The sequence below is a fragment of the Sus scrofa genome, chromosome 1 (genome assembly GCF_000003025.6).
Source record: "Sus scrofa isolate TJ Tabasco breed Duroc chromosome 1, Sscrofa11.1, whole genome shotgun sequence".
NCBI lineage: Eukaryota > Metazoa > Chordata > Mammalia > Artiodactyla > Suidae > Sus > Sus scrofa.
In genome coordinates, this window is record NC_010443.5 from 232,481,826 (window position 1) to 232,505,118 (window position 23,293).

Genomic DNA, 23,293 nt, shown 5'->3' on the forward strand with positions numbered 1-23,293 from the left:
CCTCTCCTCTTATTTTCATTGAAGAATTAGTAATTATCTCTCAAGCTGGACTCTGATTTGTTCAGTTTCCCTGTAGAGGCTTAAAGTACTGGCTTCCCAGCAGCCAGCAAATTTGGCGGTGTGAGGGAGCCTGCCTTTTCTTCCTCCTCTTTCTCTGATAGCTGCTTCCTTTCTTGGTAAAATATAAACTTCTTCTTAAGACCAGACCTTCTCTGCCTTTTGCATTTAACCTCTTCCTTGCCTCCCATTTTGTTCCCCTGCTCCCTCTGATCCGTCTTTACTTCTTAGTCTTTTCTCTCCACCCTTTTTTTTTTCTCCTTGCTTTTCTCTCAGTAGCTCTGTTCTCTCCTTCCTTTTACCTCCTTCTTTCTCTCTCCTCTCATAGCAGTGTGTACTAAACAACAAAAAGGAAATAAAGTTTCAAGATTTAAAAAATGACATTGTTAAATGGCCTATCATCTCTCAATCCCACTTTCCTTTCTAATTGCAGAGCTCTTCAGTATCCCCATCGGCCAGTTTCCGAGGTGCTGAGAAGCACAGAAACTCCACCGACTACTCCTCTGATAGCAAAAAGCAGAAAACTGAAGAAAAGGAAATTGCAGCTCGTTATGTAGGTTTACTCACCTTTGCTTGGGAGGAGGCAGTTTACCTGGCTTTTTAATCAGCAGCCTTTTCACTTTCTTACTAGTGAGTGTATGTGAGCCAGAAAACAGTACTTTTTTGTCTGGCAACTTATGGAAGACTTGGGTGTTCCATAGTGTTTTTATAGATGTATTTGCTTCTGTGATCAGCCTAGGATTAAGGAAAAATGTGAAACTCATAGAAAACCTGTTAATATGTGTAGATGACCTCGTGTGCTGAGGAATATAGCAAGTTTTGTGGAATATAATTTAGACATCCAAATGTGGCCCTAGCATGGTTTGAAGCTCACTTTCCTTCAGCGACTGGTTCTTCAGGTCACACAGTGAAGGGAGCAAGCTGGATGGGCCTCACCGATAATGAAGGCAAGCTGACCCTGCTCCTCTTCCTATGGTGGTACCCTGCAAGGTCTCAAAAAAGAAAAGGAAAAAACAAAAAGAAAAAAACCTGAGAATTTGAATTTTCATGTGAAACCTCCCAATTTTAAAATTGTGGCTACTTACCCATTTTTAAAAAACACTGACCGAACAAGTCCACCCATCTGTAGGCTGGATTATGTAGTGTGGGCGTGCCATTTTGCACTTGTCACAGTGGAGTAACAAGCCATGAGCTGCAGTTTTTGAAACTGTAAGATGGAATCGCACTGTTACCTGCCTCATAACATCATTGTGAGGGTTAAAGAACGTTGTAGAGCATTTAGCACTCTATAGTGCAGTTCATTTTTATAACGTGAGGATTAGTCTGGACTTATCTAGGGTAAATCTGGCTGCTTTTTTTCCTTCTTTTTTTTTTTTTTTTCTTTTTTTTTTTGCGCTGGGGGAAGAGATAATGCTTCTCAATTGTCAATGCAGGACAGCGATGGTGAGAAGAGTGATGACAACTTGGTGGTTGACGTTTCCAATGAGGTATGTTTGTGGCTCATTTAACTTCCTGCTCTTACTCAGTTACCACAATGACCAGTGTCCCAACAATTAGTATCTGTGGTGTTGCCTTAATTTCTAAAGACACCCACATTTTACTTACCTGAAAAATTTATGTTTTTCTGATCCTTTTTTTATTGCTATTATTTTCTTTGAAGTGCACGTGTGTTTTGTTACCACCATGAATGCACACCAGATGTCTGTGGTCAGCCTGCAGGTCTCATTGACAAGTGACCTGCAGATTTGTAGAGTTTTGATTTTTGCTTCTGTTTTGAATAAATACTACAAATATTGTGGGTTTTTTCATGGACTTCAGTACTGAATATTTTCTTCAGGAGTTTGATGAGTCTTAAGATCTAATCAATCCAGAACATTTTTCACTCTTAAGCTATTGAAGACTTTTGGCTAGAAACGTCCACACCAAGTACTCTGACATTGTGGATGCACCATGCTGCTTTTAACGCCCTTGTCGTTCTCTTGTAGGATCCGTCGTCCCCTCGAGGGAGCCCAGCACATTCCCCAAGAGAGAATGGCCTAGACAAGACACGCTTGCTCAAGAAGGATGCTCCAGTCAGCCCGGCCTCGATCGCATCCTCCAGTAGTACTCCTTCCTCCAAATCAAAAGAGCTCAGCCTTGTAAGCAGCTTACTACCATCTTTCTTAGCGTTATTTCCAGGTGGTTAGGTTTAATTATTCTTAAAATTTCTTCCTTTCCACATTTTTCCATAGGACTTTTCTTTCCAAATACATGCATATGTTCAGTATTAAAGTTTAATTGACAAAAGTACTTCTAGGACAGAATGGGTGCACAGACTTGTTGGTGATGGATGTTTGTTTTGTTAGTCTTTTTTGCAATGATAGAGGAGGGACGTGGGGAAATTGAGTGAGACATGTCTCAGCGAAGATGAAGAAATGCACACTGGGGCTACAGAGATGGTTTTGTCACCTGTGGTTTATGGTAAATTTAGTTTGGGGCTTGGATGTGATTTTGTTGCTAGCTTTGTTTGAATTACCAAGCTATATATATGACTGCAATAATTTTCCTTTCCTATCTAAAAAGTAATCTGTCATTTGTGTAAAAGTCTACCTTGTCTCACACCACAAATCACAAATGCAAAAATGAAACTGCTTGCAAGTCAAGATAATCTCCCCATACCCTCTTCTACTGCGGCTGTGTAGTTAATTGCATTTTTATGTGGTGTGTCTTCCTTTTTCCTCACCAGTTATTTCCTTGTAACATAGCATTAAAAGAGAAAAAAGGCAAATTCAGTTTTCAGATAACCTTTTGAATTCACAACTGAAGGAAAGAAAATTCCTCAGATTGTCTGGAGATTTAAAGGATGTCTGACGTAGGGCTATATTAAGTTTTTTTCTGTTTTCTCTTGGCCTTCCGGCCCTCTTGTAATGGCAGCTCTTCTGTGCTGATCTCTGATGATTCAGGCTTGAATATTTTTTAATGGGACCTGTTAATAATCAGGGAGCCTTTTGTGTCAAGAACAATCCATCAGGAACCCAACTCAAACCACTCAGTCTTAAAGCAACTAGCATGTGGCCAATCATATCAGGACATCATGATTTGTCACCCTCTGCCTGACTCAGACCAGTTTCCTGGAAATGGTCTGCTCTACCCCACATTCAGCTTCGATTTATGACCTCCTAAACATTGGTTTTGTGGTCTCAGGGAAACTTTTTGTTTCTTTGTTGTAACTCTTGTTAACTGATGAAAATAAAGGCCCATGCTGAAGAATCTTTTCCATTCCTTTTTTTCCTTTCCTTTTTTTTAACCTTTTTAAATGTTTTAACATAATTGTTAAAATTGTGTTCTAATTACCAGTGTATTTCCATTACATCTCTTGTTAGAATGAAAAGTCTACTACTCCTGTGTCAAAGTCCAATACCCCTACTCCACGAACCGATGCACCCACCCCAGGCAGTAATTCCACTCCCGGATTGAGGCCTGTTCCCGGAAAACCACCAGGAGTCGACCCCTTGGGTTAGTAAGAAACAAGTTTCTCTACATATTTATGCTTCTTGTTTTTAAAGAAACTAAAGTAATTTAAAGAGTGTGATGCATTAAGAGTACTAATGACCAGCATTGGGTGGCTGTTATTTAATTGGGGTCAAGCACCTGGCACTTAACCATGTCTGGCAAATACAGTCGGTGTTCAGTAAAATACGAGAATGTGTGAACCTTGGTATAGGCTTGAATGACTTTCGAAAATATTAGAATATGCTTATTCGGAGTTCCCATTGTGTGTCTCATTGGAAATAAACCCAGCTAGTATCTATGAGGGTGTGGGTCCAATCCCTGGCAGTGGGTTAAGGATCAGGTGTTGCCATGAGCTGTGGTATAGGTCATTCAGCCCCTAGCCTGAGAACTTCCATATGCTGCGGGTGCGGCCTTAAAAAGCAAAAATAAATAAAAATGTAAATACATCTCATTTGATATCATATGATACCACTTATATGTGGAATTTAAAAACAACGCAAGTGAACATGTCAATGAAACAAAAGCAGACACACAAATAGAGAGAAGAGACTTTGGTGCCAAGAGGGGCAGGTGGCAGGTGGGAGATTGGAAGTTTGGGATTAGCAGATGCAAAACTACTACATATAGAGTGGGTAAACCACAAGGACCTACTTTGTAACACAGGGAACTATGTTCAGTATCCTGCAATAATGGAAGTGAATATGAAAAGGAATGTATGTGTATATATCTGTATCTATATATGTAACTGAGGCAACAGAAATTACCACAGCATTATAAAACAGCTATACGTCAATAAAAAATTTTTAGTAAATGAAATAATGCTTATTTGAATTATGGGTCCTATTTTTTTTAAAACATATGTAAGAATGTCTTACTTCTGATTTCATTATACTTGATCTTTGTTTCCTGTGTCCTTGGTTTCTCTCCTCCCTTCTGCTTTGGTTTGTAGCCTCAAGCCTAAGGACCCCCATGGCAGTACCTTGTCCATATCCAACCCCTTTTGGAATTGTGCCCCACGCCGGGATGAATGGGGAGCTGACCAGCCCTGGAGCTGCCTATGCGGGGCTACACAACATCTCCCCGCAAATGAGCGCAGCTGCTGCAGCTGCAGCTGCAGCTGCTGCCTATGGCCGATCCCCCGTGGTACGTTGGTGAGCTTTTACAGAATAAAAGTGTTTCAGAACTCAGAGAATTGGTATCCATATTTTTTATGGTAGCTTATATAATTTGAGGTACTTATAAAGGAACCTGCACATATTTGTAAATTAAATTATGTGTAATTATGTTGTGAGACTCATTTTCTTTTGTATGGTGAGGGGATTTCTTTTTTATTTTATATTCTTTTCTAAAAAGTATGGGGAATTCCCATTGTGGCTCAGTGGTAATGAACCTGACTAGTATCCATGAGGATGTGTATTCGATCCCTGGACTTGCTCAGTGGGTTAAGGATCCACTGTTGTCATGAGCTGTGGTTTAGGTTGCAGATGTGGCTCGGATCCTGCATCCCTGTGGCTGTGGCCAGCAGCTGCAGCTGTAATTTGACCTTTAGCCTAGGAACTTTCATATGCCGCAGGTGTGGCCCTAAAAAAAAGCTAAATAAATAAATAATGTGTTAAATCGACAAAAGTAGAGAAATAATGTAGTGAACCCTTCCCTTTCATCATGAGCTTCAATAATAATACCAGTTTTTTCATGTGTGTTCCACCCCAAGTATGTCACCATTAAATCATAAACATCCTAACACAACATTGTGAATCAGCTGTACTTCAATAAATGGTTTTCTTTCTGCTTTTGGCTTCCCTGCAGCATATGGAGTTCCTGGGCCAGGGATCAGATCTGAGCTGTAGTTGTGACCTATGCTGCAGCTGCAGGTACAGCTGTAGCAACACTGGATCTTGTAATCGACTGTGCCAGGCCAGAGATTGAACCTGCGTCCTGGTGCTGCAGAGATGCCGCTGATCCTGTTGCACCACAGTAGGAACTCCAATAAAATATATTTTTTAAAAAATCATAAATATCCTATCATTCCATCAGTAAATAAATATATATTTCTCTAATTGCATCTATTCTACTAGGATTTGAAAAGATTTTGAGTAGGATGAAATGAGTTAATGTGACTGTTGATTTTATTGTTTTGCTTGGGAAAATCTTTAGGTTGGATTTGATCCACACCATCACATGCGTGTGCCTGCGATACCTCCAAACCTGACAGGCATTCCCGGAGGAAAACCGTGAGTACCTTCCGGTGTGCCTCACACTTACTCTGCATCTGGGCCCACACAGGCCCTCTAGACTCTGAGTGCTACTGGATAGTGTTGGCAAGTGCCTGTGGCTTGCGGATGTCTTTATTTGTTTATTTCGCAAAGTATTTTTTATTTTCTCTTAGCACAAGGAAAGAGGTAATGAGGTGAGGTTTTGTATTTTCAATTTAAAATCTCCAGCTTCTAATATGGAAATTCAAATTGCCGAGGCATTCCAGCAGTCAGGTCTTCTTTCTTACTGATTTCAAGGCAGTTCATTTGTTGCCTTGAAAAAAAAATGTCTTCTTATGTTCAAACCTGGATGCTCAAAATTTGAGCATGTTAGGAAAAGACATGCCAAACTTCAAAGGCTGAAAAGAAAGAAGTGTGGTCTTACACTTGAATGTGTTTCTGGAATAGATGGCTTGCTTAGTTGTTCTTATCCTGTGAGCTGAGTATTTGGAGCCTCTGTATTCATAGTTCCCTCGAGCTATAAAGGCAAAATACTCATATCAGTTGTTCCAGCCTCTTGTGTGTTGTAATCTCTCACCATGTCATTCCACATCTTTCATTTCAATCTGGTATACCTTTTTATTACTTCCTATGCACAATTCTCTTCCCTCTTTGGCTTCATCTTCCCAATCGGTGCTCACAATTTATGTTTGTGCAGTGGGCAAATGAATGAATGACTAAAGATAGATATATGCTATTCACATCTTTCTCTGACCACTCTTTGTTTATTTATTCACTGCTTTACACTCAGTTGTCAAAGTGTTGTTTCCTGTGTGTCTTCTTTTTTCCCCATATTGCTGGCCCCACAGTGTTAATCATGCCTGACCTTGACCCTTCCATCACTTTCCACCTAGTGCATCATTATTCTTGGTTCTTCCTTCTGTAACTTCTCTACAGACTCTATCCTCAACTTCCCTGTTGCATGAAACACAGTGCTGGCTCCATAGCCTAGTTGCTCAGTAAATATTTGACTGATTAATAAGGAAGACAAGGCAAATTAGACTTGGAGTTCCTTGAGAGTTGAAGGTATAAATATAAATTACCATAAAATTCTGTGTACTTGTGTGTGTTCTGCAAATAGTTGTTGACTGACTTGACAAGTCTTGTTGACCAAGAGCCATGATGTATTTGAAGGTGAAAGTTTGGTCTATTTCAAGCAGTGACTAAATAACACACGGTCATAGGGTTAATCAAATAACTGAATATCTATAAGTTCCATATGAACCTGTGGAGATGGAGAGGTTACCTGAGGGAAGCGGTATTGTCCCAATTACAGGTACCCTATAGTGACCACCTATATAACCGGACACTGCACTCAGAGCTTTAGTGTAACACTTCCAGATAAGGCCATGCTTCTCGTCTCTGCTGCTGCCCAGAGGCCACACAAGGTAAAAGTGTGTTAGGTGTATCTAAAGAAGCAACAACAGTCTAGAGTTGGGAAGTTGGGCCAGTTGAAGAGTCACAGCTGGTCTGATTCAGGAGGTGGTTCTGAGCCTTGAGACCCTTGAGCTGGGCTCCCTCCCTTCCCCCAGTCCTGACATGTAGCAATATAAAATTGTTGAGATCCTTTGGGGAGGGTTGATGGTTGGAGGGTAGTTGAGAATTTTTGTTCCTGGAGTGATGAAATCACAGCTAACGCAGTTGGCAAATGACATGAGGAATTCCAAAGAGCATGGTGTATATGAGTTCTGGAGTGTGACAGTCCATGTTTGAATCCTGACTCTCAACTGATACTAGGAAAGACATGACTCAATGCAGTTTCTTAACTTTGTGAGCTTTGGTTGGCTCATCTCTAAAACAGGGCTGGGAATTCCTGTTTTGGTGCAGTGGAGACAAATCCAACTAGTGACCATGAGGATGTGGGTTGATCCCTGGCCTTGCTCAGTGGGTTGGGGATCCAATGTTGTCGTGAGCTATGGTGTGGGTTGCAGATGTGGCTTGGGTCCCGAGTCACTGTGGGATGGTGTGGGTTGCAGATGTGGCTTGGATCCCGAGTCACTGTGGGATGGTGTAGGCCAGCAGCTGTAGCTCTGCTTCAGCCCCTAGCCTGGGAACTTCCATATGCCTCGGGTTCTGCCCTTAAAAGCAAAAAAAAAAAAAAAAAAAAACACTTCAGGCTTAATCCAAGTTGATTCCCTCTCCAGGGGGCTTACTAGTGCCCCTCTTAGGAAAGTAGCAACTTGGAATAAAACTGGCACGCCTCAGGTTTCCAGGGAAAAGGGGGTATTTGTTTCCTTTGCCTTCTTGTGGCTGCCTACATGTATACTTAGGTCTCTTTTGAATAGACAACTGTGTCCTCTTCTCATTCACATGCCAAAGATGTCTTATTAAAAAAACAAAAAACAAAAAAAAGATAACAGGGCTGCCACCTCCCTGACAAGGAGGGCCTGGGGATGAGATAATGTGTTGAGCATTTGGGTGTTTAGTACCATGTTTGGTATATGGCACCTATCCAATCAACTGCTGCAGCATTTCCCCTTGAGCTTTGCCCAGACTATTACCAGTTTTTCAGTTGCTTATGCAGTAGAACATAATGGGGGACAGAGATGGTCCAAGAAGATTACGTTTAGTATATTAGACTCCCTGTTCCTGTTATTGGTGTGTCTTTTAACAGGGCACCAAGACATATAAATCCACACACATTTATGTACAGAGAGAAATACTTCTTATTAATAGATTTTTACAAAAGAAATGATTGTAACAGTTGTATATCTCTCCAGATCACAGGATACAGAGTAGTGAAATTTTGTCTTGTGCATATTTTTTCAACAGAAAAACTATTTTTGGTACTAGAACATAAAAACATAATAAATCACCTAAAGGCCTCCCACACCACACACACAAAGTAACTGCCTTTCTTTAGAAAGACTCAAAACAGTCATGCATCTCTGTCTTAATTATTTTTACAGAATAATTGCTAGATGTTATCAAAAATTATAATTAAATGCATGTTCCAAACTAATGAGTAAAAAAGCATTTATTCGATAATTCACACTGGATCCTCCTGTTTATTCTGGTGAATTAGCAAAGTTTTCATTCAGTAAGTAACTGGAATGACAATATAGTTTAATTTCAACATAAACCAAAAGTGACTTCTTCCCTCACCTGCTGCTTAAATGAAACTTCTATAAATAGTGTAAAACTATATGATTAAAAGCATTGCACTAATTATATTATGGGACATGGCATGTGAATTCAGCTGTGACAAAAGATCTCAGGCTTACAGGTTATAGGCTGCTCACAATTCAGAAATTCTTCTCTGTTGTGTTTATTTGCTTTTATAAAGCAAGATTTTTCAAAATAGGAACAATTCCTGACATGCAACAAACCCTCAAGTATTTGTGGGCTGGCTAAACCGCTAGTGGGTTCATATGCTACTAAACCCAGTCTTCTATCCTTCTTCATGAAGTACAACAGCCAGATCTTTAATTGTGAATTCAAGGTCTAGTTCCATCTTGTGAGAAGCCGAAAACTTGGGGAAGGTGTTGTGAAGCGTGAAAATGATGAATGTGACATTACAGAACTGGGCTTCTTGGAAAGAGGCAAGGAGGGGGGAAGACCATGAACCTTCTGAAGTATTTCATCAGAAGATGGTGATCCAAATAAAATAACAGTTTCACTATACATATTTTTTTTCTTTTTGTCTTTTTAGAGCCACTCCCATGGCATACGGAAGTTCCCAGGCTAGGGGTCAAATCCAAGCTACAGCTACCAGCCTACACCATAGCCATAGCAACTGAGATCTGAGCCTCATCTGCGACCTACACCATAGCTCATGGCAACACCGGATCCTTAATCCACTGAGTTAGGGCAGGGATTGAACTGGTGTCCTCATGGATACTAGTCAGGTGGTTTGTTACCACTGAGCCACGACGGGAACTCCCACTGCATACACAAATACATATCCTTAACCCACTGAGCGAGGCCAAGGATCACACCCACAACCTCGTGGTTCCTGGTCAGATTCGTTTCTGCTACACCACGACGGGAACTCCCCAATACACATATTTTAAGGAGTGATTTGCAGAGTCTGAAACATTTGAAGTATACCTCTGTCAGAAAGTCCAAACATCCCTTCTCTTCACCATCTCATTTGGAGACTACTCTTAGCTCCTAGTAACTGTACCAGCCGTGTGTGTGTGTGTGTGTGTGTGTGTGTGTGTGTGTGTGTGTGTGGAGAGAGAGAGAGAGAGAGAGAAGAGTTCAGATTACATATTTCTCTGGCTCCCCATACCTACCTACTCTGTATTTTTTAGCTGTTTGTCAGCATTTTGAGTATATATTCCACTACAAATGTATAATATTCACAAAATTATTCCTCAGACTAGATCCTCCTCCCCATTTGCCCATTTTTCAGTAACTACAAGTACTCTGTTCTTTGTTCCTTGAGCTCAGAAACACAGTAATTATTGGCTCCTTCCTCACATCTCATTAGTTAAATCCTTCAGAATTTTATATCCACTATTACTTCTAGTGTATCATCCTTCTCCTTGCCTAGTTCAGGTCCCCTGTTGCCTCTCATCTAGATTATTGGGATAATTGTCTCTTATTCCTCCTATCCCTTATACTCCTTGCTACCAAATTTATTCTATGAATGGCTTCGCCCCAATAATATCCTACTTCAGTATTCAGTAAATTTTGTTTGTGAAATTCTCACGCTGGCCTTCTTAACCAGCCTCTCTCTCTCTCCCTTTGCACGTGCACGTGTGCTTACACATATAGAGCTTTCTTTGGTGAAATCCTTCCATTCTCTAAAACCCATTTCCAGTACCATGTCTCTCATAAAACATAAGCTTTATTTTTGCTTTTCGAACCACCACAGAACTTCATGCTTCCTGTCTTGCACTAGTTTTGTTTTGTTGTCCTACATACTTCTAGACATGCTTCCTATGTTATAAGCCACTTTTGGGTATAACCAGTGTCTTACCTGATTTTTGTATCTTGGCATGACACCTATATATATGTGGATAAAGAGTATTGATGCATTTAATTAGACAGAAAAAGAATAGGTTTTTATGCCCGGGCTTCTCTAATTTCTAGAGAGGTTGGCTTTCATTACACATTCCAGTACTCTTTGCTAGCTTTGCATCGAAGAGTTTGTTGAAATCTGATAATAAGTATGTACTAGAGCTTTATTTTTTCCCAGTTTTAAGTGTTTCATGTATATTAATAGTAAACAAAGTGCTACATTATACCCTTAATGCAAGTAGGCTCTTGAGATTCTTAATAAGGGAGTTCGAGGAACATAGTAGGTGCTAGAAGAGTGGTTGTAGTTGAGTTGAAGAATGTCATATTGAAAACCTCAAAAAAGATTGTATGCCTGGTTTCTTAACTATTTAAATTCTCAAGGCTCTTTAAAAACCATTTAGTTATTCTAGAGGGGAGAGAAAAGGATGTCTTTTCAAGGAGATTATCATTAAGTATGTATAATACCATCTCTAAACTTGGAATAATCTTCCTTTTTCTCTCTTGAAGATTTAGTCTGCATGACCTCTTAATTGCTAAATCAATTAGCCTTTGTCACCGTAGTCATCCCTCAGGATCTCAGCCTTTCTCTGCGAGCATTGCTGCCTCTTCCACCCTGCCTAAACTGACACCCCAGGGGACCCCTTCACCTGCAGCCCTTCAAAGGGTGCCCTTTGACCTTTTTATTTATTTCGCATCGTCAGTTCTCAGAGCCAGTAGCAGAACTGATAAAGACTATGGTTGACATTCTCCCCACCTCCTGTTTTGTTCCAGTTTCTTCCCGAACTGAACTCATCCTACCTTCTTGTGAAAACCCAGCCCCTGAAAAGGTTTGTGCCATATATCTCTATCCTCTCCTCTACTTCGTTAGGAGATTCCTCAGTTATTTAGGGACTTGACACTTGGCTTAGGATCTTCCTCCACTCAGAGCCTACTATCATTCTGGGGGTCACTGGTGTTTATAAGACCAGCCCCCCCGGTAACCTCACCCTCAGGGGACCACATCATGGACCACATCATCTCTAGTGAACTTCTGCCATCTCGTCTTCAGTTACCAACTTGTAGAGCCCAGAGAAGACCTTGTTATTACCCCTTACTGTGTGACCTCCAGGATCCACACATGCCACCCAATAGCGTTTTCTCTGCCTCTACCCAGACAGAGAAATCTTTAGAACTGCGAATCCGTTCCCAGCTTTTTACTGTGTCTCAAGCCCTGGCTGCCAGAGTCTCCCCTAGATTGCTATACTAGCCCCTTGACTAATTTTCCTTCTTCCATTCTTCCACCTACTATCCATCCTTCTTCCAGTCACCAGAACGATCCTTTGAAAACATTAACAGAATCATATCACTCACTGCTCTGCATGAAAGTCTCCAGTGATACCCCATTCTGCTTGGAATAAGAGCCCACAGTCCTCATCACAGCCTTTGAGGCCCCCGCCTCTTTTTTTGGGCTCACCATGGCAAACAGAAATTCCTAAGCCAGGGATCAAACCACAGCAGTGACAATGCCGGATTCTTAACCACTAGGTCACCAGAAACTCCAAGGCCCTTTTTAACATGGCCCCTACCTACTGCTCTCTTCAGCCTGTCACTCTCCACTGTGTGCTCTCTGGTCCACTTGCTTGCTTCTCCTTCAAGGACTTTACTTTTGCTGGCACATTCCCCTCTCTACTTGCGAGACTGGGTCCTGCCTTCATAGCTCAGCTTGTATGCTATCTCAGACCTGCAGTGCACCTTTAGTTTCTTATCTGAAACCGTGTGGGGGGTGGGGAAGGAAGAGATAGCATTTACTACTGTCCGAGGTTACTTAAAATCTCTTATGTTACACCCCTTTCCCTTCTAGGCTGTAGACTCTGGAGGATAGAGACTTGGTCTGTCTTAACCTTAACTCACCTCTGATTACCTAGTACCTTCAAGTACCTGGCACATATTGGACATTTAATAAATATTTTCTGACTAAATAAACAGTAAGCATTCTATCTCCCTCTGGCCTTCAGTTTGCCATATTGTGCTCCTCATACTGTCTTCCTTTCTTTGCCAAGGTAATTAATACCTAGTCTTTACATTGCAGCCCCACTGCCATTTTCCCTGTCTTTCTCACTCTGCAGATTCCCACAGTATGTGGCATGTCTATTGTTCATAGCATTGACTATCTGACATTTTATCTTTATATATGTGACTGTCTCACTCATGAATCAGCCCCTCAGCCCACCTGCTACTTTCACCCATTCCCAGACTGTAACTTAAGGAGAACAGGTGGTATGTGGATTTTTTTCTCTCTGTTGTATCTCCAGTCCTTTCTGTTTGTATTCTCAACTCCTTCGCATACTAGAATACCCAAGAAATATGTGATAGACCATCTTCCCCTCATTTCCACATTAATATCTCTCCCGATTATCTGTCTCTGACTGCTCTTGCTGGAGGTTTCCCTAAATGGAAGCATTTTCTTAAATTCTGCATCTGATCAACTCGTTGCATAATCCCCAGGATTATTCTTTTTCTTCCTTTAGGTTTCAGCTATCACTTTTTTGTAGATGAACACACATTGATCTTTCTAACCTGAGCTCTCTTCTGAATCACTTCTGGTTAAGCTCTTTGGCTTCTCACCTGCCCTCAAGTTGAACAAAACTACACCATTTACCTCCCCATGTGTGTCACCTTTGGTTTTGCTTCCCTGTCACCTTCACTAAGGTATTGTGGCCTTCCTAGTCACCTGGGTTCCAGTCTGAGATCCTTCTCAGCTTCTCTCTCTCTTTCAGGCCACACATCCATCATGTCTCATGTTCTATTGATTTGACCTACCATTGTCTTTCTAGCTTCCCACAACCGTCCGTTCAGCAATCTGACATACTACTTTCCTCCTACAACTCAGTTCTCTATGTGGTCTGCAGAGAAGAGAAAGCCTTCCGCCATCTGGTCCCCACGTCTTCCACAGCCACAGTGCATGCTTCATCGTTTCTAGGGACAGTTAGGATATTGTTTGCTAATGTCTCTTCGGTAAAGGCCTGAATTTTGATGAATGTGGCTAGGCTGTAGATTTTTGCACTATTAAGTAAGCATAAATTGTTTTGATTCTAAAACTTCCCCCATAGTTCCAAGCTCCTGTCCTTTGTATACCCACAGATGCTTTCCCTTGGTACGTCTCATAAACTCTTTCCCGTAAACAGCATATTCTAAAGCTCTGTGCCAAAGAAAATGACATCACATTATTTCCAAAGAGTCCTGTGATGTTCTCAAGACCAGCCCTGCTTCCTCCTGCCCACCATGGACATCTCTTGCCTCGTGGAGCCCAAAATGTACATTACAGCCTCTACTTATCCATTCTCCAACCTCAGTGCCTTAAGAATAAAGGTGTTTGTTGAGGGAGATGCTGAAACTTAAGTTGCATTAGAACCAAATGCTTTCATAACTGGAGGGTTTCCCCTGGAAATCAACTGGAGATAGAGTTGATGATAAGTACTTAGAGCTGGGCCTCTAGGGCAGTAACACAGGTTGCTTTTTTAGATTCTAATTCCTTTGGGAATTTACCAGAATTTATTATTGTCAAGTCTGATGGGGCTTTTCCAAAAATTTTTTCTGTTCTTTTTGGTGGCTCATAAGCCATTTCACCATCTAGACTGGAGACTCTTAACTCCTTCAAACTTCTTAGTTTTAGCTTACTAGTCTCCATTAGTAAGCTCCTCATTGGAATAGAGTGATCCGTAGGTCAAAAAAATCTCACCACAGGCTTCTGAATCACCTGAAGTAGAAGGCAGTGCAAACTTGTAGAGTGCCCCGGAGAAGCAGTTACTATTCTGGGTGTTGGCTCCCTTACTTAATTCTCTCAGAAGTGTAGGTAGCATTCTCTCCATTTTAAAGATAAGAACTAAAGTTCAGAGAAGCTATGTAATTACAGATGTCACACAGCAGCTAGTGAAGAGTTGACCTGATATTTGATCATAGATTTAGCTCTGTGACTCTGAGAGTTATGTTCTTTGTACCATATTCAGTAAATTTGAGTTGTTGGCAAATAAGTATCATCGAAAATGTTTTATTTCTCATCTCATTACAGCGATCAGTGAAGTAACATTTTTTTTTTGCGTTCTCCTTTTCCTGTCTTTTCTCCTCTCCACTGCCTTAGAGCGTACTCCTTCCATGTTACTGCAGACGGTCAGATGCAACCTGTGCCCTTCCCCCCAGATGCCCTCATCGGCCCTGGCATCCCCCGCCACGCTCGCCAGATCAACACCTTGAACCACGGGGAGGTGGTGTGTGCAGTGACCATCAGCAACCCCACAAGGCATGTGTACACGGGGGGGAAGGGCTGCGTCAAGGTCTGGGACATCAGCCACCCTGGCAACAAGAGCCCCGTCTCTCAGCTCGACTGTCTGGTGAGTGAACATGGATGAACACGGCTAAACCTTCATTCAGAAGATAGGACCTTGGCTGTACCAGCAGTATACAGAATTGATCCCAAGTGGGTAGTTGTCTTCGGTGGTTTGTGGTCTTTGACTTGGAGATTTAGAGTGCCGACAAGGTGTGTCTTCTTTCAGTTACTTAAGGTAGATTGATCCTGCTCTTAATGTGTGGTTCTTACTCCAGTACAGTTGGCTTTGGCCCCGCCCAGTGCACAGGAAGAAGCCGACCACTTGTTTTCCTATCGATAAAGGAGCTTATGAGAAGTAAGAGCCCATCAAGGTTTCTGGGGGACTGCATCTAAGTATCATAATATGTCACCTTTTAAGACAAGAGTAACATACTTGATGGGATAGACTCTGGATACCCCCCTTAGCTATTTCATGGGTATTCATCCTTGGGTTAGAAAATTTCAGTTTGATTTGCTTCCCTGGAGGAGTGTAGAATTTTTTGCAGTAGCACAGTGCTAGGTCAATTTAACGCAATTACACAGGATTCCCATAACCTCATGAGCTAGGAGGAAATGGTTTTTTTTTCCTGTCATTTAACACTCCCTCATCAGGATCAGGCCTTACCTCCAGTTGCCGCTGCTTAATCAAGCCCACGATGTCCTTTAGCCAGGTAAAGTAGGGCCGAGTGAAAGGAAGGGACTGCAAGGCCGTTAACTGCCTGGCACTTTGTTGGCAGCAGAAGCAGCACCTTTCACCAGCCAGGTCTAGGTTCCCAGGCGTGGCTGCTCCTGGATTGAGGACAGCTGGATCTGTGTGCAAATGACTCAGGCAGCTGGCCGACTTTGTGGTGGTGGGAGTGGGTCTAGATCTTTGCATTTTCATGCTAATTAAGATTAAATATCTCAGTACTAAATTTTGTAGATCAAGTTTAAGTACTTCCTTAATTTCATGTAATTTACTAGCATTAATCCACTTTATCATTGTCATAAGTGAAAATGGCTCATTAAAACCAAGAGGGAACACAATACTTTTATGGATTTCTGCTCTCGTGTTAATGCTGTTTTCCTTTCCTCATGAGTAACCTCTTGATGGTTTTTGTCTCTGCAGAACAGGGATAACTACATCCGTTCCTGCCGATTGCTCCCTGATGGGCGCACCCTAATAGTGGGAGGGGAAGCCAGTACTCTGTCCATTTGGGACCTGGCGGCTCCCACCCCGCGCATCAAGGCAGAGCTGACGTCTTCAGCCCCTGCCTGCTATGCCCTGGCCATCAGCCCCGACTCCAAGGTCTGCTTCTCCTGCTGCAGCGACGGCAACATCGCCGTGTGGGACCTCCACAACCAGACACTGGTGAGGTGGGTCAGCTGGCTCCCTCACCAGGGCAGCCAATTTTATTGCGCTTTGCCAAAGACCTCTGTGTGTCTTTTTAAAAAGATGAAACATAATTATCTTTCTTAAAATTGTTAACAATAGTGCCATTTAAAGATGCTGATAGTCTTGTTTTCTGCACCATTTGAACTTTATCACAAAAGGGGTTGCTTTCTTTCTTTTTAAAATTATACTAAACACCACTGATACAGGTTTTTTAAATATGAGATCAGTTTTACATAATTAATGTACATAATAAGGTGCTCATGACCTCACGAGCTCATTGGACATCTGTGTTTGTCATGTGTGCCAACAAACCGTCATTATAGATAGACGCTCATTGAGGTTTGTGGTTCCTGGCGCTATCCCTGGTGTTGTGTGTATATCTGACACGTTCTTTCCTTCGACAGATAATCATTGAATTTCTCCCCTGGGCCTAGGCCTTGTGTTGGATGCATCTCACCCTGATATGGTCCAGATAATCTATAGTCCCAGTCCCACCTTTCAGAACTGAGGGGCATAACTGTGTCTGTTTAAAAATGAGATTGCATAGGATTGGCATCTATAGGAAGAGCAGAGAAATGCATCGTCTGCAGATGCCAGCACAAAGCAGGAAGTGAGAGAGTGAGCTGCTGAAGGGTGTGAGGAGGTTGTGCTCAAGCCCAGAGGAGGGTGGAAGGAAAAAGGCCTCTGCTGTCTGTCTGTAATAAAGTTTGCAGGACAGGGCTCTAGAAATGATTCCAAAAAAAAAAAAAAAATGAAAAAAATGTCATCCCTTTTTTTTTATCCCCTTGTGGGTAAGATTCTTGTGAGGAACTGCTTCTAATCCCCACCCCACCCTGTGTGTCTTTTGTACATTTTAACTGCTCCTGGGGCAGCTGAGTCACTTGGAGGTTTTATCCACTTGCCTTATTTGAGAGCCTGGCCTTTCATCTCGCATAGCCACCTACACTTGCACTGTTGCTTGCTGTGTGAGTTTGTTCTGCCAACTCCCACCCCCTGGAACTTTCAGACAGGAAAATACTCCTTACAGCCTCTGAAATTCTTTCCTTCCTTCATAGCGCAGTGATAGAATAGGTCTCAGATTATATCTTTGAGTAGTTCATTTTCATGTAGATGTGTTTTGTTTCAAACAGATTTGTTTTTCCATCAGTTATGTCATTCGTGGTTTAGTGTGAGAGTATTTTGAAGTGTACTTCCTAAGTGTTCAAAAATAAAACGTGCAGTAGATTCAGCATCTGAATTAAACTTTAAACTCTCTACATATATGCTGCGTTATTACTTTGAACAATAGAAAACATAATAAGCCAAAAAGAAATCTGCCAGTAAAGCCTGCAGTAAGTTGATGGCCACGAAATTCTAAACTCAGTTCAAAACTAACTTTTCAAGGACTTTCTCCATGTTGACATCTGCAGGCAATTCCAGGGCCACACGGACGGGGCCAGCTGTATTGACATTTCTAATGATGGCACCAAGCTCTGGACAGGCGGCTTGGACAACACAGTCCGGTCCTGGGACCTGCGTGAAGGGCGGCAGCTGCAGCAGCATGACTTCACTTCCCAGGTGCGGGCTCGTGCACGTGACCTTTTAGAAGACATGGTTTTGTGAGATACATGAGAAACTTGAGCCACAACTCGTTTACCATGTTATAGAGTCACTTTTGACTCTATTGATAACTAAACATTTTGGAGTCCCCTGGTGGCTCAGTGGGTTAAGGATCCAGCGTTGTCCCTTCTATAGTGCAGGTTTGATCCCTAGCCAGGGATCTTCTGCATGCTGCTGGCGCAGCCCCCCAAAAAAGTGATAACTAAACTTTTTTTTTTTTTTTTCTGTCAAAATACAGCAGTATATATTGTATTGAAGGATTTTTTTTTTTTTTAAAGTCTTATTATAGGCTTTTAGCTGGTTTTTATTTCAATGACTGTTACTCTGTAGCTCTTTGAATTTCACACAATTGATTAGTAAGTTAGGTTGTAGAGATCTGATTAGTTGGAATTGCCCACTTGACTTTAATTTCCTCTGGTATAATTCACATTATCTTGATTTCCTTTGTAATTTGAGTAGTGTCGCCAGAGGAAGCAGTACCTGCTGGTTAAAGGAAATGTGCCCTCTGTAGCCACCCATCATCATCACCTGTTTTAATTCTAGATCTTTTCTCTGGGCTACTGCCCAACCGGAGAGTGGCTGGCAGTGGGCATGGAGAACAGCAATGTGGAAGTGCTGCACGTCACCAAGCCCGACAAGTACCAGCTTCATCTCCACGAGAGCTGTGTGTTGTCCCTCAAGTTTGCCCATTGTGGTAAGCAGGCCTGTCATGTCCATGTGTCATTCACTTTTGTGCTTACTTCTTTCATGTCAAGTGCTTCAGTTCACTGACGTGTCTCCCTTCAAACTTATTTTACTTCTTCACACATGCCTACTTCCTCAATGCCATGTAATTCTCTGGCATTTATGTACTTTATCCTTGTCCTAAGTATAAATGACTCATTAAGTCTGAGAGAGTTATTCCAGTGAAAAGAAAGTCTTATTTGTTGCAAATTAGATGAGTTTTCTGTGTATGGTTTGGTGCTCTATAAAGCAAATCCCCCAGGGCTCTGAGAAAGTAACAAACACCTCCGTTTTCAAAACCTTCCTAGGCAAATGGTTTGTAAGCACGGGAAAGGACAACCTTCTGAATGCCTGGAGAACACCTTACGGGGCCAGTATATTCCAGGTAACTCTCACTGTGTGCTCAGTGCATGACTCTGTATGTTCTTGCAGGGTAATACTTCATGGATGATCCTAGGATGTGGGAGGCTTGGATCCCAGCTGCAAGCTGTGGAGCTGGGAATTGTGTCCATCCAGAGCTCTCCAAGCTCGGAGCCAAGATGCCCATGGCATTAACCAGCCCTTCATGCCCTAATTCCTTTTTACATTTAGAACAGCAGTTTCGTGTGTTCTGGGGTGTTTATTTATATTTTTGTTTTTTATTTTTTTTGCATTATGGCTGTTTAAAATTTGAGCATATTGCTTGAATACTTATTAGTGTTATTATTTCTGATATTTTTCCTCAAAAAGCATGCTTTTAAAAAGTCTAATAAATCTCAATTAATTTTATAGAATTGTATTCTTATTAACTCAGTGGTAATCTGTGTAGCCTGTGAAATTATTTGTGGGAGAACCAAATTCTGAGCTTGGTAAGCACATTTGCACACATATATACACACACACATCTCTGTCCTCTCACTTATTGTGAGAATTTCATAGGCAAGTTAAAAATGATTTCCTTTTTTATTTTTTTTTTTTTTTGGTCTTTTTGCCATTTCTTGGGCCGCTCCTGCAGCATATGGAGGTTCCCAGGCTAGGGGTCGAATCAGAGCTGTAGCCACCGGCCCACACCAGAGCCACAGCAACGCAAGATCTGAGCTGCGTCTGCGACCTACACCACAGCTCACGGCAACACCAGATCATTAACCCACTGAGCAAGGGCAGGGATCGAACCCACAACCTCATGGTTCCTAGTCAGATTCGTTAACCACTGTGCCACGACGGGAACTCCAAGATGATTTCCTTTTTAAACCTGGATTTAGGATGTGATTTTCTAGGTGGTGGGTTTTTTTTTTAAGAATAACATAACACATTTGCAGTTTTCTTGACTATGTGGTTTTAAGTCATCGTAGAGTAGGTTAATTTAGTTGAATCTTAAAATTTGCATATATTGAATGAAAGAGCTGTACAAAAATAGCAGTCTTGTCGTCATGACATTTATAATGTAAAACAGTGGTTTTTGTATTGGGGATCACAATCTTCTAGATGGTCCCAACCAGCACCTTTAAAAAAAAGGAAATAAAATATTAGAGTGTATCCTTTGTAGCAAGTATAAATATTACGCCTGTCTTCTAAGTTGTTAAGGGAAAGATATTTATTATAGTTTGCAATCAAAAAGTTTGAGAAACAGTGGTAGTAGATTAGCATCTGCATGTCAAACATTTGTTTTTTTGTTAACTGTTCAAAGTCTTGGTTAAAATCCTGTGGGATTTGTTTGTTTGTTTGTTGAGCACAGTTTAGTTAAAAGTTAACCATGAATGCTTTGAAATTGGTGTAGCTGAACATGGTATTTGGAACTCTCAGAATGGTGCACTTTTCTAACTATTGAACTCCTCCCCGCTTGCACATTGATATTGTTTTTACATAAGGGAAAACTAGGCTTTATGTTAGGCATGTGTTTCCCTTCCCTATCTCTTAACAATGTAGTATTTTCAATACTGCTTCCCATTATTACCTCATCTGGACTCAGACTGCTCTCTGAGGTGGGAGATGGGTGAGCTGTCTTTACCTAATGACCTTTTTTAAGGATGCTGAGGCTCAGAAAGTTTAGCACATCCAGTGTTCTGCAGCTCCATCTAAATGCAGGCCATCTGAGTGAGGCTCATCTCAGGTTTTCGTCCTAAGAACCCTACTCTTAGCTGGAGACTAGGATTTGAAGTCCAGCCTTCCTTCGTCAGTACAGGGGGCTCACACCATGGACCTGCCTGGCATCGATGTCCCCTGTGTGGGAGCCTCCTGGACCAGGGTGGTGTGTTCCTGGCTCGGTTGTTTTAAGGGAGTGCCTTAAAGGGACTTAAGGAACTGCGTTTCCTGGCTTGGGTTCCTACTTTGTTCGGTGGAACATGTTATATATATTCTTTTTGCTCTGAGTCCTCCAGTTCTGCCTCTCGGTATTCATGAGTTTGTCTTCCAGTCTTTAATGTGTTTGTGTGTTTCTTTCCCAGTCCAAAGAATCCTCATCGGTGCTCAGCTGTGACATTTCTGTGGATGACAAATACATTGTCACTGGCTCTGGAGATAAGAAGGCCACGGTTTATGAAGTTATTTATTAAGGACAAATCTTCATGCGAACTGGACTCCTTCTCCTTGTAGCACTTTGTTCTATCATCCTTCTGTTCCCCCGCATCTAAAACCAAGGATATCCAATACTCACTGCAGTTGTGGAGTTCAGCCCCCTCCTCCCCCCCACTTCCTCCCTGCTATTGAATTGTGAATACTCATTAAGAACCTGTGATACCAAATCTTCAGCTATCTACTTGGAAGAACATGGAATAACCATACTTAACAGTGAAAGGAATCTTTAATTATGTATTATATCTGTAATATATTTATTTTGTTTAAAGAAGGCTTTCTAACAATGACTGACTAAATAAAGCTGTCTGCTCCTGCATTGATAATGAAGATGCGTTGTATTTGATACCCCGCCCCCCCTTTTTTTGGCAAAGGAGGGGAAAGGAAGGTTTAAAATAACTGATTAAAAATGTCACTAAATGTAGACTAATGACTGTATAGAGATGTGAAATGTATAATTACATATGGAAGCAATATGTTGCTGTGTTGTTAGATTTTTTTGTTTTTGTTTTCTACTTATTTTAAAGATGTTTGGGAATTTGAACAATTAGGACGTGACAGACCACGTCATATTCATTTGAGTCTATTTGGACAACTTTAAACCAATATATCTATAGCTTTAGATTATATTCGATAAAAGTAATTGGACTTTTTCCTTTTTTCTTTTTTTTTGACTTGTTGACAAGTGTCTTTGTAATATGTTTTTAATCCCTTTTTATTGTATTATAGAGAGATGAACAAATTAAATTTGGCCTCAAAGAGAGAGCTTAATCCCTTCTGGATATTTTTCCTGCATTTCTTTGCAAAGGGAGATGCATACCTTTGGGCAGTTTGGTCATGATAAGAAATTATGGGCTATTTTTTGGCATGTTCTTTGGGAGCCGTACAGATTCAGGGGAGGCTTCGTCCCACTGTGCAAGTCAAGTCTTTGACAAGACAAGGACAGCAGAGGAGGATTTGCAAGGGCCTCTCTCTGAAAATCAGAAAGAATGGACTCTCACCTGTGATGAGGACTTGCTTTCTTTACCTCTGGTTCTTTCCGTGTCTTAGTTGGATGTTCCTGAAATGGACACAGGCTGTGCCATTGTGCCAGAAACATTGTGTTACCTTTTCTGTTGTTGTTGTTGCTGTTAAACTATGATGTGTGACTCCTTTTTTTAATAATTTTTTGTTTGTTTGTTTGAATGCTTTAAAAATCTTTTAAGTCTGTGGATCTGCTGATGTACAGTGCCTTTGCTGCTATGGATCAAAATCAAGAGAACTGTGTAGATAAACTTTATTGTATAAGTAGAAAATTACTTAATTTCTTACTAGAAATGGATGGATGCTGCAAGTTGAAATGGACTGTCCATTGACGTTCCTAACGTGGTAGCAGAAAAAAAAAAAAAAAGATGGTGTCTTAAGTGCTTAGTGTTTGATGTCATTAACAGTTTCGTAAAACTCTACAGTGTAGAAAGATTTTGATACTAAACTGTGCATTGTACATAGTTCTAATGCATTGTATTGACCACCAGTCCTTCTATAATGGTAGATTGTTTGTGCATTCAGACTTTTAAGCATTAAACATAAATAACTTCTAGTATGCTTATTTCTAATTCTTGGTTTTGCTGGCTTTAGTTGATTTTTTTTAATCTTTGACTCTGCCACTCATATATTAAAAATTACTAGTTTTATTCAAGAGAGATTGGTGTTAAAAGTCATGTGGACCTTTTTAATTCTTGCTATTTTAGTTCTGTTTTTATTTTCACTTGAAGAGCTAAAAGGGAGAGTGGGTAGAGGTTAGCCATGGCAGGTTGCTACCGAGTATTCATGAAGTGCCTCTTTAGTTTGTAAAAATACTGTCTACCAGAATGTCATGTTACTCAAAGCCTTGATGCTGTAGAACTGTTCTGTTCCATATGGAGACCACTAGCCATTTGTGGGTATTTAACTTGA

At 41.2% G+C, this 23,293-nt stretch overlaps 1 protein-coding gene across 9 annotated transcripts in view; it reads left to right on the forward strand.

Annotated features, from left to right (window-relative positions):
* Positions 1-22,941, forward strand: part of TLE4 (transducin like enhancer of split 4) — a 148,808-nt gene extending 125,867 nt beyond the window's left edge. For 5 of the 9 annotated variants that reach the window (XM_005660176.3, XM_021065166.1, XM_021065178.1 and 2 more), the window contains 12 exons: positions 491-610; positions 1,491-1,544; positions 2,043-2,195; positions 3,420-3,552; positions 4,499-4,692; positions 5,704-5,780; positions 14,887-15,136; positions 16,220-16,467; positions 17,896-18,043; positions 18,629-18,779; positions 19,117-19,193; positions 21,232-22,941. In XM_005660176.3, the coding sequence (XP_005660233.1) occupies positions 491-610; positions 1,491-1,544; positions 2,043-2,195; positions 3,420-3,552; positions 4,499-4,692; positions 5,704-5,780; positions 14,887-15,136; positions 16,220-16,467; positions 17,896-18,043; positions 18,629-18,779; positions 19,117-19,193; positions 21,232-21,339 (1,713 nt within the window). In that variant the 3' untranslated portion in view covers positions 21,340-22,941. The remainder of the gene's footprint in view (positions 1-490; positions 611-1,490; positions 1,545-2,042; positions 2,196-3,419; positions 3,553-4,498; positions 4,693-5,703; positions 5,781-14,886; positions 15,137-16,219; positions 16,468-17,895; positions 18,044-18,628; positions 18,780-19,116; positions 19,194-21,231) is intronic. The other 4 variants (XM_001924195.6, XM_005660177.3, XM_005660175.3 and 1 more) reach the window with 1 other exon arrangement.